A 17,761-nucleotide genomic window follows, 5' to 3' on the forward strand; every position below is an offset into this window, starting at 1 on the left:
TTAGTCCTTTTATTTAAACTTTGGTATGGTAAATTAGTTTTTTGTTTAGCAAATATTCACTCCATCTTCTACTTTAAGCTTGGCAATATGACTTACTTTAGCCAGTGGGGTGTTAGTAGATCTGATGTGAACAAAGCTTTTAACGGTGCTTGTGTCCTGGGCTTGTCCTCTTGTGCTTTGGCCATCACAATGAAAATAACATCCTATGGGTAGTACTGTCCCCCCTCTGGGCCCCTGAATGAAACATGTGAAGCAGAGACGCCCTAGCCAACCCGATAATCTACAGCTTAAAGCAGCTGGCCTAGCCAACCAGCAGACACTTACTTACGGGAGAAATAAATGCTTATTGTTATATGCCACTGATTATGTGGTTATTGGTTGCACACCAAAAACTGTTATGTGGAGTAAAAGTAAATGATAGACCAACTCTACCATTTACTAGTTGGGCTAGAATATCTGTATCTGTAAAATGAGAGGTTTGCATTCATTGGATCCCAAGTTACTTAACAAGATTTAAAACTCATGATTCTTGAGTATACCACTTCCCACAGCATATTTCCAGAAAACAAGTCAAAATATAACCACTATGAAATGAAGTCTGGAGAAGGATAGGGAGAAAAGGATCCTACAATCTCTCTGATTAATTTTATTTTTCTAAAGCAGAAAGAATAGGGTTTATTTGGATAGTGTTCAATATAGGACTCTGACAGGTCTATGTCAGGAGAGGAGGCTTCCATGTCCATTGGCTGCAGAGTACCGAGAGAGTAACATGCTACCTTCTCACTAAGTCAGCCTTCAGGGATGTGGATGTGCAGTTTATATGCAGGCTCCACTCACTCAGAACTCACCAAGAACAAGTATTTTCAGCAGCTGTCATAAGATAATATTTAACATATAAGAGGGAATAATAAAAAGACTGAGTGAAAAATGTAAACTACAGAGTGTTGAAATTGCAATTTGCTTTTTCTTTCTTTGCTTTTTCTTGAGTGACTTTAATCTTCATGTAGGGGTTTCCTGCTTTGCAAGAAAGGTGGAACTGTACCATATGTAAGGTCCTATTCAACCATACAATATCATGACATCACGCAAGAATGAGTTTATTCGAAGCATTTTTTCATAAGAACCTCAGTGACCCCCCCCTTTGTTAATGGCAGACTTTAAGAGCTCTAATAACCCTTAACTTACTATCCTAATAAAAGGGCAGAAATCTCTTTAAATATTTTTTGTGCCTTTATTAAACACTTAAAAATTTCCTTGACCACAGACTTCCACTAGTTATTCAATTGCTGTTTGCATGCATGCCAAGGAATTGTTTCCACGAGGACAATATACTTCTAAAATCTAACTGGCTAATTGGCAAAATTAATACATTTACTTGCATTGAAATTATTTGTGAAAAAGATGAAAATATATGTTAAAATTTGTCATTTAGGTAATACTTTTAAAAAAAGAAATGTTCTTATGCAACATGACTGAAATGCTCTGCGGAGCTCTGAGATCGTTTTTTCATTAGATAGACCCGAAATTATGCGAACAACTAGAACATGAGAAAGAAAAAGAGGAAAACAAAGTATAGAACACTGGGGAATGAGAAAATAGCCTGCAAACGGAACAGTGATTTGTTCAAGGTTACCCAGTGAGTCAGGAACAAAGAGGAGAGTTGGACCCATGCCAAGACCCAAAGTATATCTACATTAATGGCTACGTGCTAAATCTGCCATTTTCAAAAAATGATGTACTCACATATGGGGGAAGATGGTCATATTTACCATTCTCTCAGGGTCTAGCATGGGTTACTTATTAAGTTTTTATTACTTAAATAAAATTATAAATAAACACCTATGAAGAAGTTAACAAAGCATGATTTCACATACATAATTTCATTTCATCCCCACAACCACTGTCTTAAAGGTTAATTCCTTAAAGATTAATTTGGATCCAGAAAAACTAAATGAGTTGCTAAAGAACACATTGCCATGAGATACTCTGGGACATTTTCACCATACCAAGCTACTCAGCAAACTTCTCTAAAGATCATACTCTTAAGGAAGCTCGAAAAGGTTTTGCATTAAGTACAAAAATATTGAAGATTTAAAAAAAAAAGGCCCTAGAAGAACTCAAAGTCACATACAAAATTGATATTTAGGAAATAGAAAGCAATTTGATTAATTTGTTATAAGTGGCTAATTTTACTAGCTAATTAGTTGGGTTATCAATCAAGCATGTCTTCACAAAATCCTTAGATTCTATTGATAAATTATTTGTATATGAGGGCATCTGGCAGTCAAGGCATGAGATCTACCAAAAGAACACAGTCCTACTTACAAAATCAGGTCTTTATGTGCCATGTGCACTTTAAAGCACTGCTCAGATGCTTTTGCCAATGGGTATAGCAAAGAAATTTACTAGAGTAAAAACACAGAATTCCTTAATATACATGGATCCCTGCCCCAAAGGTATTGGAGCCTCTGTGACAAGTTGTCTCCACCCAAAACCACATGTAGCAGAGGAGAAAGCATACTTTGTTTCTACACTGAGAGGCAGAAAATAAGAAAGAGAAGGAGGAAACATAGGCAACTACATAATAGGAGTCAAGTAAGATCTCAACACTCTTTAACCATGCTCACTCCGTTCATTCTTGGCTCTGCTTCTAATGCAACCTTGAAAAAGTTACTTAATCTCTTTATGACTCAGTTTTTTAATCTGTAATATAGAGAACTTAATAGAACCTATCTCATAGGATTGTTTTAAGGATTGAGTTAATATTTGTTAAGTACTTAGTGTCAGGTGTACAGTAATCCCAATATAAATGTTTCATAAATAAAGGAAGATAGGAAGACTGACCGAATAGTGGATGCTATGTGTCTTTAATGTATTGCTTTGTTCCCTCCTAGCAGAGTCCTTTTCTTTCCACAGCTGGGCCACTGATTCCTACCAGTGAGCTTTTAACCCCATTTCTTGTCTGACCCCAAAAGACTCTTGTTCAGAAAGACTGATGAAGCCCTAGCTCAGTAGTTCAGGTGAGTCAGCATCAAGTCAGGCTTGTTGTTATTCTTGTCCTGACCCCGTGTCCCAGTTTTAGTCACTTGTTCCTGTAATCAAGTTCCAACCTTGTATTCCAGTTCTAGCATTCTGCTCCCCTGTGGCTGAGTCCTGGCTTGGAGGACCTGCTCAGGATCTCCAGTTCCTTTGAGGCAGACATCTCCCAAAGGGCAGCCTCTAGACTGGACACATTTTGTTTGGCATACCGCACATGAACTTTGGAAAATCAGTTGCCTGTATTTAAAAATTCCAAACTTTTATGTAAAAATTCAAATTTCCAACTTCTCTGGAAAAATGAGATAACCTGGCAGCACTTGGTCCCCATTTCCCCTTAGTACCAACCCACTGTAGCCAAGTGGCAGCTGCCCCCTTTGGAAGGCCATGTGCTCTCTATTCCCTACCGTCCCCATGTATTTCTGTGAGTTACTTGGTCCTTATAGGCATTTGAAGCTGGGGGTCTAAGATTCAGAATAGCCAATAATTACCAAGCATTTCCTTTGCACCAGGTACTCTTTCAAGTGCTTCACAAGTTTTATTCATTTAATCAAAGACCAAGAACCTGTTTGTTCTTATCCATTATCCCTGCAGTCCTTCTCCTTGCTTCAAATTCCTTGCACGCACCTGTGTCTGCCGCATCTTCCCCAATCACTATTCTCTACCCATTAGCTAGGGCCGCTCAGAAAGCCTTGTTGGGCCTCCATAATGTCAACCACTCACCCACACGTGTCCTGTTGCCACTCTCCAATCTCCCCTGCCCAGCCAAACTTTGTTGTCAAGAATTTTGGCCATTATAGTGGCTGTATTTCAGGTACAGAATCCCAGGCTTTACTGATCTGCCTGATCCTAGTATCTATCTCATTTTCCAGGCTTTCCTAAAACCACACGTTTCAGTATACACAGAAAGATTACCCCTCACAAAAGTTTGTTACAGCTCTTGTTAGAAGCCTGGCAAAATGCATCAAATATTTATTGATAACTTACTTATATTCTAAGCCCTGCCATAGAAATTGATTTGAGTATTCCTTTACTAAGAAACCCAAGGAAGTTTATCCATCTCTTCTATAAGCAATTCATTATTTTTTTCAGGAAACCACCTAGGAAATTTAACATTATTTGAACACAATTGACTTTCTTTTCTTTTCTCATGATGTGTCTTTGTGCTTTAGAAAACAATGAATGAAAGAGGAAACTATTTGCATGACTAAGCTCAGATTTAACAAATATCAAAACAAAATTCACAAAACTCATTCTACGCATTACATAAGATTATCTGGATTGGGTAAAACTGTATATGCATTGGATGTTAAATTTAGCTGATTATATTCTAATATAATTTGTAAAGAAAGTCTTAATAAAAATGTTACTTACATAAGGAATCGTGTCCAAAGTATCTGTGTTGACAATTATAGGAGCAGGGCTGGCCTAAAAAAGAGAAACAGAAAAAAAAATTAAATCACAAGTAGTCTATTTTGAGATAAGATCTGTTAAACAGATAAACAGAATTTAACAGAGTTCAACAGTATTTCTTGAGGACCTGTGCAGGCACTGTGTCAGGGTTTTGGGGGATAAATGAAATATCTTGGAGTTCGCTGCAACATCCTCCTTCAAATATTTGTTTGCTATATTTGCTACATAATGAAATGAAGCAAGCAGTTGAACTTACACTCATTTTCTCTTAAATTCTACCCAACAGTAGGAGATGGGGATTTGAGTTGTGCATAAGGTAAGAATTTCTAATAAATTGGGAGACAGTTAAAATGTATAACATTTCTTTATAAAATGGCTGGACAAAATAAAAATAACTTCTCCCTCATGACAGCAAGCTTAAACCCCAAACAGTATTTGTAATCCTTCTCTTTAAACTGCCTTTTGAGGATATGTTGAAAATAGAAAGGTCACTCATTGACATCTTATATATGCTTACCCATTATGCATCTTTATGCCATCTTTTGTCATTTATGCATTTCTGATCACATATCTTAGAAATCCTTAGATAGGAAATTTGTCAAAGATGGCATAAAATCATATTGGGTATGCTAAACTTTCTTCTTTAAAAAAAATTTTGTACAAACTCTAGTCATTCCCTTTAAAGTTGAGTAGGAAATTGTGTAAAACTGATACAGAAGTGCTACAAGCCAAGTCATTAGAAAATAAGAGATTGCAATCTCTATTTGCGTCCACCAATCTGACTTCATGAATATTGAGTAGACCTATCTTTATTTTCTAGTTTCTAGAATTTTCACAGCATTTTTTTCCTTCATCCCCTGCAGGATCTTTAATCTCCTTCCCAAATTGCAGATTTCATTTAGATAAAGGAAATACTCTCATCATGATTAATTGAGAGCTGTCCTATAAGACATGGTGGTTTTGGCAAGTGCTCAACTTTTGGGACATTTCATTAGCTATGCCCTCTGGAGTTAACAGAGTTAACAGCTTTTTAATGTCAATCTGTGCCTATGGAATCCTAATCGAATGATAAAACAAATGGCAATCCAGGAGATTTCACAAAACAAATTCCATGTTTTAACACAACACACTGGGCATTAAGAGCAGGACCCTGGTCTACATATCTACATGGTGGGTCAGCTAGATGTTCACAGTCTATTCATTAACCTTAGGGTAAATAGGGGTTTTGGAGAAAGACAGTTTCCACTGGATCACACCAAAAACAAAACAAAGCAAAACAAAAACAAAAACAAAAACCCCAAAATACACACACACACACACACACACACACACACACACACACACACACACACAAAACAGTACTTATAAAGAGGCATGTGGTATAAGGAAAAGAACATGAGGTTTAGAGACAGAAAACTTGGGCTCAAGTTTGGTTTGGCAACTTCCTGATTATATGTTTTTGGGGGCTAAGCAACTTCCTGGTGGTGTCATCTGGGGGCAATTACATTAACTCCCTTTGCCTTAGTTTCCTTCTCTGTAGAATGGGAATAGACATAATCACCTTCTGAAAGAGTTGTTTGAAGAATAAATGAGGTGATATATTTCACATGTTTTGTAAACTTAAATTTCAGAATCAATGTTAAACATTATTATTAGTGTCCCTAAAGATGGACCACTGTTAAGAATATTTTACTGATGGGGTGCCTGGGTGGCACAGTGGTTAAGCGTCTGCCTTCGGCTCAGGGCGTGATCCCGGCATTGTGGGATTGAGCCCCACATCAGGCTCTTCCACTATGAGCCTGCTTCTTCCTCTCCCACTCCCCCTGCTTGTGTTCCCTCTCTCGCTGGCTGTCTCTATCTCTGTCGAATAAATAAATAAAAAAATCTTAAAAAAAAAAGAATATTTTACTGAATGATTTGTGAACTGTTTATACCCCAGAGTTTTCAATGCTATATTAGTCGCTTCAATTGCACTAAAGAAAACTAAAGATTAGACCATGTGAAATACCATTTATTAAATACATATTACTTGCCCATGTATAAGAACATGCACATATATCCTCATTTAACTTCCACAAGACCGTATTGATGAAGCATCATTATCACTATCCCCACATTATGGATGAGAAAATGGAGGTTCAAGGAAAATGAGAGCTTAGATTTAACACTGGCCTTTCTGACCTCGAAATCCATTTTTTTCCACACTAAGCTACTCCATGATCTCAGTATCTAGGTGGCTCATTGCATGAGTCCTGCAGTGATTGAAAATCTCTAGTTAGAGCAGCATATGAGACTCAGGCAAACCAAAGACCACTCTGGATGCAAGAGATGCCTTAAGGTCTTGCATATCAGACATTGAAAGCTATCTGGTGATGCCTGAATGGTTACGGATGTTGTCATCCTAGTCCGTGTTTTAGTTTTGACTTCCTCTCTTCTGTGTTTTCTAATTGGTTCCCAGGATGACCCAAAACATTTGTGCCTTGTCTCCTTGACCAGACTGAAAGTTTTCCAAGCATCACACGCAACACTTATATTTTCCCTTATTATCTAGTATAGTTTGATCAATAAATATGCATCAATTTGATTCAACCCATCTTACTTTTTTTTTCCTCTTATAGATTACATTAATGTGGTCTAAGAATAAATTTTGTACAAAAACCCCTTTTCTATATGATGCCATTTATAGTTTTCATCTGTTTGTGTTGCTATTTTCCATTTCATATATGTAAATTCGGTTCTTCTAATCAGACTCTATGTTTAAAAAATGACAAAGATTGTATACTTCCTAGAATTCTTCACAGCACTTCGGTACACCAAAGGAGCTCAATAAATACTTATGAATTATTGACTAAATGTAGCTACAAAGCCATACTTCTTTGTAAGTTTTGGAGAGCATTTCTAGGATAACTCCAAAATCTCCTTTGTTACCAACAAGACTGTGACTGCTTTCCCAATATCCACTGTCACTTTCTTTCCTTAACCAATCCCTGTTGCTTAACTGTCCAGCTTTTACGAAATGATTATTTCATAACTGCAGAATATAGAGGTTGTGAAGTACAATCTATGCTGTATAGAAAGCTCATTGCTCCTTTTTGGTGCTAGAAAGATCCAGAAGCCCCCATTAATGCCTATAATTTTTAAAGTCACTAAAAATGCATGAAAAAACAGAATGTATGGAATGTGTGAATCCACAGATACAGCACATACATCTGACATTGGCAAATCTCTGGCATGACCACCAAGGAGATATCATGGTTGGCTGTTTTGTATCCCACTGTGCTGCTACATCGGCTCTCTGAGGATCAGATCTCTCATTGCTCTGCTCCAGGACCCTCACAGTCCTCCCCAGACTATTTTCACAGAAGCTTCTTGGAATCTTTAAGGTACTCAATGGCACATATCAGCAGAGAATAAAAATCCCAATTGGTGACAAAGTGCAGTTGAATTCTAAGTATGGCCCATGAGTGTGCTCTTCTCACCAGTTGTTAATTTCAGATCTCCCCTTGGCTCATCCTGGCTTCTGTTTCTTTTCTCACTTTTGAAATCATGTGAATCCATGCCAGTTTGATCAAGTTTGGTTTCAGTTTCTTAAAAGCAATTCCCTAGTTATTTGATGGTTCCTTCTAAGCTTTATCTTCACAGTGCATAGTGCCCTGCTGTACACACAATCTCCTTCCATATTGGGTATTCTATTTAAATGAAGCCTTAAATCCAACGGTAACTTAGCAGATGCCAGCATCAGTGTGCTTATTTTCATTAACTGGAAAGAGATTTTTAACAAATATGAAAAAATCTTTTAATCAGAAGTTTCAAGGCTTGTCTTTATGCAAATCTAGTCAAGGATTTTTGAAACTATAAAGGTTTAAGAAAATCAATCTCTCTTAGGTGGCCCAAACTATGAGATATAAATGGTTTGCATTTTATATTACATTCTCTTCTACGTGCAGAAAGCTAGTTCATAGCAAGAGGGAAGTATAAAGCTAATTGTAGATAAGCCAGAAGCAAATAGAGAGAAAACTGAAAAATTTAAGTTGTTATATCAAGTTATTCCTGAATTCCAGCTCCCTTCCTCTCTTTGAGTTCCATGGGAAACCCAAATACCTTTAAATTACATTAACAACTTTGTTTATGCTAGTAAGAGATAAACTGCTGCTTGCCACCAAGAAAATGTAACTAAAAAAGAATCTGACATAATGAATGCAAATTTTCAAAGGGGTTCATTGATTCTGACTGATATGTTTGCCTCCTGATATTTGTTAAGTGTTAGATTTGAGAAATACTTCTGATATATATGGGCAAGTGTTTACCAGGTCAGCTATGGTCAGGAAGCCCCCTCAAGCAAGGTATAGGCAGGGAAGATACAACAGCCAGTCAGCCAAAGAGCACACTCTGGGAAGCTTACATCTGACAAGTGTAGGCTAACCAGTGAGAAGGTCACAAGATTGAATTGGGGCCTATATCTAAACTTTTAAGAAGGAAAGTGGAAAAGGAGAGAAACCCACACAGTCAAGGGACCTAAACACAGCAGGAACTGAACAGTAGCAAGGCTGGGGTTAGGAACTGTGCAGGGATTTCAAATGGCCTGGAACATGCAAGTTGAAGGCAAGCGGTTGTCAAGCCAAATCAAGTAGGAGGTAAAATAAGGCAAGAATAACATGTTAGCGTCTTTTGAGGCACAGTATCTCTGGTTTATCTTCTCAGCCTTAAAAGACAAGACTCCTGAGTGGGCAAGAAGTAACACAGGTCCTATAAATGACTTTCATATACATGTGGCATGACAACTTGAAACAAAATGGAAGCCACTGTAAGTTTTTATTTATTTATTATTATTATTTTTAAGATTTTATTTATTTATTTGACAGAGATAGAGACAGCCAGCGAGAGAGGGAACACAAGCAGGGGGAGTGGGAGAGGAAGAAGCAGGCTCTCAGCGGAAGAGCCTGACGTGGGGCTCGATCCCAGAACGTCGGGATCACGCCCTGAGCCGAAGGCAGATGCTTAACGACTGAGCCACCCAGGCGCCCCCCACTGTAAGTTTTTAAATGAGTCCATTTGTATGTGCATGTGATTTCACTGAGACAGCTAAAGATCCCCAAACTTCAAGGTAAATATTAGCTGGCTTAAGTCATCTGCTACAAGGTTATTAATAGCCTGGCCTCACAATTCACACACACAATTCACACATCAGACTGAGCCCCAATCAGACCATGTCCTAATTCTAACCAGGGAAGTAGAATATTGGGGTTACTACCCACATCAGGTATGAAATGAGATATCTAACATTAAGTACTGAATTGGTATGCTAAGGATTGAACTCAGGGTAACTTTTTTTTTCAGGTTTTCCCCCTAATCCTCCACTATATTGGCCCATTCCAGAAGTAAAAAATGCAATGTGGGTGGGGTGAGGGAGACTTCCACTTCAATTTCCTGCCTCTAGTTCTCTGCTAGAAATGAAACCCTTTCTTCCCTCTCCTTTCCCATAATCTGCTGAGCTGGAGCTCTACATCCTTAGGCGTTGGCAGAGGACGGAAGAAAAGAAAAAAAAGTAAGGGAGGGAGGAGTGCATTTTCCTGTACTTGCCTAAGCTCACACATCTAAGAGGATTACAACCAGGTTTCAAGCCCAAGTCTTTCTAGCCCCAGATCGCATGCTGACAACCACCACCATCTCCCGACTCCCTCTGCTGATTTTTCTCCAGGCTACAGGTAGAAATGCAGTTATTTTCTGTCCTGCAAGTTGCTAGCTCCTCTTTCACTGTCTGAAGAGAAATTTCTCACCGTACTGACTCAGATTCAATTCCCCAATTCTCAGAGGGTTTCTAAGTCCCTTAATCTCTTTCAAACCCCCACTTAAAAAATGGGACAACACTATTTTTCAGTTAACCTATTTCCCAAGAAGTTAGCTGGAGAAATAATGCATGTGGAGTGAAACGAGAGGTACTCCACAGATGTAAGTTTATATTATTTATTACTGTGGTTATTTTTTGCTTTCCTGGATTTTCTTCTCCTTTTTATATTCTCTCTCTACAAGACCAACCAGGTGCATGCAGTTTGATCCAGTTGGGCTCTGAGTCATCACCAATAGTAGTACCAAGTGGTTCTGGTCTGTACCCTGTTCTGCCCATACCCTGTAGTGACATAGCCCCTGCCCTCCCACATGTACACAAGCGAGGACAGTGAGGTAATAACAGGAGGGTGGGTGATTGAACAGTGAATTGTTTGCAGGTTAATGACTGTGCAGGATGTCTCAAGGGAACAACTCTGGAGGAAGCAAAGACCTTGGCCGCTCTGCCTAACACTTAACAAAATGCACAAATAGCTACCTACCCAGCTTACCATCAGCCTAGCTCAGAACATTGGGGAAAAAAGGGGTGCCTGGGTGGCTCAGTAGTTTGAATGTCAGATTCTTGGTTTTGGCTCAGGTCGTGATCTCCCAGTCCCGGGATGGATCCCCACATCTGGCTTATGCTTAGCAGGCAGTCTGCTTCCCCTCTCCCGCCGGCCCCTCCCCCCACAGGCTTGCTCTCTCTCTCTCTGAAATAGATAAATAAATCTTTAAAAAAATTGGGAAAAAATGGCAGATTCATGTTTGGCTTGAATTCAATTCAACTCTGCCTGCCTGAACACTCTTAATTATAAAAATAATATTATCTTCACTCTACAGAAAACAGGCACAGAGATGTTAACCAATGTGCCCAAGGTCATTCAGCTGTTGATAGCAAGGCCAGGAGCCAAACCTGGAAGTCTGGTTCCTATGTGGGTAATTCTTAAACAACTGCAAAACATTTGCTTGGATTTGATGTCTCCAGAAGTCTATGTTAGTTAACGCGACTTCCCTCACTGATCCTTGAAAACCCACCATTAATCTTTTATCCCTTTGGATTGAAGTGTTAACATGCCTTCTTGATCCTCCCTTAACATACAAGGTAGTGTAATACTGTGCAGAAAATAGACGATATCCTTAAGACCTCAGGTAGGCTGAGTTAAGTACCTCTATCTTTCGATGGGGGAGCCTGCAGAGTGAGGAACAGAAAGTGGAGACCTGGAACCACAGAGATCTTTCTTTATGTTTTCTCTAGAACTAATTTCACTTAGAATAAGAGATAAAAGTTGCTTGAACTACTAGATATGAGGACTCTTCGGGCTTCCACCCAGATCCCCTGACACATACCTCTCTGCACCTAGTATGAAAGGCAAAAATAAATGACTCACCAAAACTTCAGATTACCACTGAAACTCAAATTGATAATTGCATTATACTAACAGCTAATACCATGCTTTATAATTTATAGAGCATGATTATATACATTAGATCACTTAATTTCCCAGAGAAAGAGGGAACTAACATTGACTTAGCAAATACCCATTGTGTGCCATGCAAGTATGATAAACTTTTTACCTGTGTTTTCTTGTTTACTCCTTATAGAACCCAGAGGGTCTGGTGGAATATTCCTGTGTTTATAGATAAGTAAACTGAGGCATCGAATGATTCTGTGAATTTCCTAACATGAGACAGCTAGAAAAGAGCAAAGCTGGGATTCAAACCCAGGTCCTTTGACTCTGAATCCCTTGCTTTTATCCATTTCTGCCACAAATTCCACTGATTCACACTGAGCATTTACAAACCTAACTGCTTTATTTATGCAAATGTTCTCTGGAGATTGCGCAAAAAATGGAGTCATTAGCTCAAATCTCAAATGTGGATTAGTCAATGTGCCCCATGCCATATAACTATACATACTTAATTCACCGATTCACTCCATGTGCTGCTATTCCTGGAAAGATCCATGTGGATACCATCTGCTTCTTTTTGCTAAGCCACCAAAGAGCTATAATCTCAGTAGCACAGTTGTATTTTCCACACTTAGGTACCAGAATTCTAAGCAAGCTGTCAACCGGTTCATTAGACTAAGGTAGGGTAGTTTTTTCTGTAGTACATGGATCAAAGTCTTGCACACAGTAGAATCAATAAATGGATACTATTTACTCCCTTCCCAGTCCTTTCTTTCCATTAAGCCAAGATTCTTACTACTCCAAGAACATACCTTGCTCATATCTGTCATAATATACTGTTTCCATTTCTTCCTTCTCTTATATCATGAATCAGTCATGATCCCCTTTCTTATCTACTTAACCAAATTCTATCCATCCTTCAAGGACAATCTAAAGCCCTAGATGCTCCATGAAAGTTTCCTCAATCCTGACTGCAGCGCTCAATCTATCCATCAGTCCTGCTCTCCAAATTTCAAAGCATGCATTGGTTGTATTACTTCCGTTCACAATGAACTATAAATGTTACAGGAAAGAAATTATGTGAAAGCACTAAGTTCTGACATTCTTTTTTTAAAAGATTTTTTATTTATTTGACAGAGATAGTGACAGCCAGTGAGAGAGGGAACACAAGCAGGGGGAGTGAGAGAGGAAGAAGCAGGCCCATAGCAGAAGAGCCTGATGTGGGGCTCGATCCCAGAACACCGGGATCACACCCTGAGCCGAAGGCAGACTCTTAACGACTGAACCACCCCGGCACCCCAAGTTCTGACATTCTTAATGGATGTTTCTTTTTGTTCTTATACATGTTAATGGCTAACCAATTCATGTGTGATATTTGTATCTTCTTGCTGAAACTGTAATTGTTTTGAGGGTGGGACTCTTAACCAGCCTCCCCCAACCAACACTCCCACCACTGCTTGACATACAATATACTCAAAGGTGTTTGTTAATGGGTTTTTAGACTTTTGAAACCAGAGCCACAGAAATAAGAGATAGGACTCATGAGAAACCCATGAGGCAACAGGTTAGGTGAAATGGGTAGAAAGGGGTAACTGCCCACTGCCCCCTGATGACTACTCTTGCACATCTGATGCTGTGGATGGGAGCATCTGGAACTTGTCATGCAATGCAGACAATGCAAGTCTGAAGCATGACATGTAAATTAAGGACAGTTACAAGCAGAAAGACTCTTCTATGCCTATCATATGTTGGTCATTTATAATCATCTTTTCTACTCCTCATTACAAGCTTATGAATTACATGCTATCATTATGCTTATTATACAGATAGCAAAAGTGAGGCACAAACCTGTAATGCAACTTATCCAAGGTCATTAGACTAATAACTAGTGGAGCCAAGGCTCACTCTTCTTTTTTTAAAAATTTAAAAAATATATTAGTTTTGGATATACAATATAGTGGTTCAGCAATTCCATACATCACCCTGTGCTCATCATCACAAGTGCACTCCTTAATCCCCAACACCTATCTAACCCATCCCTCACCCCCTCCACTCTGGTAACCATCAGGTTGTTCTCTATAATTAAGACTTTGTTTCTTGCTTTCTCTCTCCCTCTCTCTCTTATTCCCCCCCTTTGATTGTTTTGTTTCTTTTTTTTTTTAAGATTTTATTTATTTATTCAACAGAGATAGAGACAGCCAGTGAGAGAGGGAACACAAGCAGGGGGAGTGGGAGAGGAAGAAGCAGGTTCATAGCAGAGGAGCCTGATGTGGGGCTCGATCCCATAATGCTGGGATCACGCCCTGAGCCGAAGGCAGATGCTTAACCGCTGTACCACCCAGGCGCCCCTGATTGTTTTGTTTCTTAAATTCCACATATAAGTGAAATCATATTGTATTTGTCTTTCTCTGACTTATTTGTTTAAAATTATACTCTCTAGCTCCATCCATGTCATTGCAAATGTCATTCTTTTTTACAGCTGAATAATATTATGCATATATTTTATATTACACACATATATACATACATATATGTGATATATATATCACATCTTCTTTATCCATTTATCAATGGATGGATACTTAGTCCACTTCCACATCTTGGCTATTGTAAATAATGCTGCTATAAACATAAGGGTGCATGTATCCCTTTGAATTAGTGCTCTTGTATTCTTTGGGTAAATACCCATTAGTGAAATTGCTGGATCATAAGGTAGTTCTATTTTTCATTTTTTGAGGAACCCCCATACTATCTTCCACAGTGGCTGCAACAGTTTACATTCTCACCAACAGTGCATGAGTGTTCCCCTTTCTCCACATTCTCATTGACACATGTTGTTTCTTGTGTTTTTGATTTTAGCCATTCTGAAAAGTGTGAAGTGGTATCTCATTGTAGTTTTAATTTGTATATCCCTGATGATAATGATGATGAGCATCTTGTCATGTGAATATTGGCCATCTGAATTTTTTCTTTGGAGAAATGTCTGTTCATGTCTTCTGCCCATTTTTTAACTGGATTATTTGTTTTGGGGGGTGTTGAGTTGTATCAGTTCTTTACACATTTTGGGTACGAACCCTTTATAGGATACGTCATTTGCAAACATCTTCTCCCATCTAGTAAGTTGCCTTTTAATTTTGTTATTTCCTTGGCTGCACAGCTTTTTATTTTGATGTAGTCCCTGTAGTTTATTTCTGCTTTTGTCTCCCTTGCTTCTGGAGATACATCTAGAAAGAAGTTGCTATGGCTGATGTCAAAGGAGTTAACACCTGTGTTCTAAGATTTTTATGGTTTCATAGGTTTTATATGGTTTCATATGGTTTTATAGGTCTTTAATCCATTTTGAATTTATTTTTGTGTACAATATAAGAGAGTGGTCCCATTTCATTCTTTTGTATGAGGCTGTCTAGTTTTCCAAAAAGGTCACTCTTCATGACTCCAAATCCATATGTTTGTTGTAACACCACCCTGTGTACAGCAAGGAAGGCAGCACTGGAATTGCTCCATGTCTAACTTACATCCAGCGGTACATTTTAGAAGTTGGAAAGGCAGAAGGAAACATGAGGTTTAATGAAAAGTTAAAGATTCAAAGATCATGAATAAAGCAAAATGGCATCTTAAGAACTTGCTCAATTTTTCAGATGAATATGAAGACCTCTATCAAAAGATTCACCCAAAAACTAAACATTCATTTGAAGTCTCATGTTTTACCTTAAAAAGTTCACATAGTTTTAATATTTTACTTCATAACTATCTATTTTTTTAAATAAAGAATGTTTTAAGTTATTTATAATGGAGTCAACCTAACATCTCAGGTAAGTTCTTGCATGACTATCAAAAGTTAGTCACTTTACCTCCCTGGAAGTAACCACAATCCAGTTGAGGGATTATGTCACTGGAATAAAGATGGCTGGACTGGGAATCAGGAGATTGAAGCTTTAGACCCAACAAGGTCAGTAACTCAGAGTGAGAAAGCAATTCACTGAGCCTCCCTACTCATTTCTATATTTGAGTAGAGAGTGAAATGGATGACCTCTAAGAGTCTATGTCTCATTAAGAATTTGATTTCACTTATCATAAATTTTGCTTTGCTGGGAAATACTAGAAAGAAAGCAGAGATGCTATACAAATCTTCTTTCTGGATAATGATGATCTCTGCTTTTATCATTCAGATACAGAAAGTTAGAAGATATGACGTTAAGAAAGCCATGGTTAAATAAGACAAAAATCAAATTGGAAAAAGATCAATGATACAAAGTGGCTTCTAATGATTTTGGCTAAAGGATAAGGTTCTGAATATCTTAGACAAGATACCTCCTAATGCATTTATGATCATCTAGCTCTATGTTTATAGTCTGCAGTTTGTTTTTCTTGTGAATCAGTTAATTTTCTGGCCTTATGACAATGCAATTAGTGGCAAAGAATTCCCTCCCATATTAAAAACTCAAAAATATTTGAAGTGAAATGAAGAAGTATCACCAAGCTCTTTCTTCTATTCTTGCTTTTCTCCATTTTCTATAAGACTTATCTCTAAAAGGAAGAGTTTGCTAACATCCAATCCCTGCTTTCATTTTTCCCCCATCAACCACAATTCAATATTAGATCATACAGTCAAAGTTTAAAAACATAATAGGCTAAACCATAGAGAAAGTCTTAAAATATTTCATATTTAGATATGTGTGTGTGTGTGTGTGTGTGTGTGTGTGTGTGTGTGTGTGTGTGGAAATGTTAGGGAGAGAGACAAAGAGGAGAAATGAGTTTGGTTTACTGTTTTACCAAGGTATTTCAATACCTGACTCTGAAACATGGCACTTGGGCTGGGTTGCAGAAGGAACGAAGTAGAGAACATTTTAGTTCCATTTCCCTTATTTTAAATTCTGATAATATCTATAAGTCTATCAATCTCCCTTTAGCCATTCTGTCTTCAAAATTAATATTATATTTGGAATTATTTTCATTGGGGAAAAACTGAAAAAATAGATTGAAAAAGAAAAGAAGTGAATGGAGCCTAGAAAAATAGAAGCCGGCTAACTACTGCTAGCATTTGCTAATGCCAAAGAATATATTCTGCAGATGTGTTTGTATATTGTCATTGACTAGGCAATGAACTCTTTGTTCCACAGTGAAGAGCCTACAAATCTCTAGGTCCAAAATGCCAACCAGTTCCTAGCCCGACAGCTGCCCTAGCTTCCCAGAGTGGCAATGTCTATGTAAGTCTTGGTTTCTCAGCTTTCCGATGGCTCCCTTACCCCCAGTTATTCTGCAAAGCAAGGGTTCTGCTTGCCAATTAACCTCCTTCTGGGCTCAGGATAAGCTGCAGTTTTGTGTTTCAGAGTAAAGATGGAAGAGTATTATCTGTTGATGTGGGCTAGAGGAAAGAAAGGGAAAGAGTAAGAGAGAAGAGTAAAAGGAAGAGAAAGTAGGCATGGAGAAGGTTATTTTATGGTACGTGGGGACTCTGCCACAAGTGGAAATCAAAATAGTTCTCAGGCTGACTCTCCTCTTTACTCTCAGACCACTTTGTTCATTGAAACTGTAATCCCAGACATACTGGAACCTTCATTTGTTTTATAAAAGATGTCTTTAACTAACTGGAAAAGTGATGATAACTTCCTTATGAATATGTTTGCAACCTTATATTTTATGACCCCTCTTTGCCCATTCTAACTCAACAAAAACATTTGCATAATATGTTTTTATGTTATAGGATGAGCACCTCCTAGTCTTGCACTTGTAGTCAGCAGATAAGGTGTCTAGGGCTGGTTGTGTCACTGTAGAACTTGGTCAGGTCACTTGACTCTCTAAATTATTTCTAAGTTTACATACAGCTATAAATAAGCATTGGTAATTCCTGATTTTAATATTAACCTAATTTTGAATATCATAAAAATAGTAATAAAAAGAGTTTAGGATTTGGGTCATCTCACTGAGGTTTAAGAACTTTTCCCTCACCTATATTATGATTTTAGCCTTGTTTAAACTGTCACATTTTCTGTTTATGTATAAATGGAGATATAAATTATTTATCAACCTAACGTGCTTCTTTGAGAAGCAAATAGGATCATATATAGAAACCTTATGCA

The 17,761-nt window shown here is 38.1% G+C and overlaps 1 protein-coding gene across 8 annotated transcripts in view; it reads right to left on the minus strand.

Moving 5' to 3' along the window:
- The window catches only part of DLG2 (discs large MAGUK scaffold protein 2), an 857,148-nt gene that overhangs the window by 676,853 nt on the left and 162,534 nt on the right, over positions 1–17,761 (minus strand). For all 8 annotated transcript variants that reach the window (XM_087868197.1, XM_087868200.1, XM_045815593.2 and 5 more), the window contains exon 2: positions 4,411–4,464. In XM_087868197.1, coding sequence (XP_087724323.1) covers positions 4,411–4,464 — 54 coding nt within the window. The remainder of the gene's footprint in view (positions 1–4,410; positions 4,465–17,761) is intronic.

The sequence above is a fragment of the Ursus americanus genome, chromosome 16 (assembly GCF_024610735.1).
Source record: "Ursus americanus isolate L20-20 chromosome 16, mUrsAme1.1.p, whole genome shotgun sequence".
In the NCBI taxonomy this organism is placed as follows: domain Eukaryota; kingdom Metazoa; phylum Chordata; class Mammalia; order Carnivora; family Ursidae; genus Ursus; species Ursus americanus.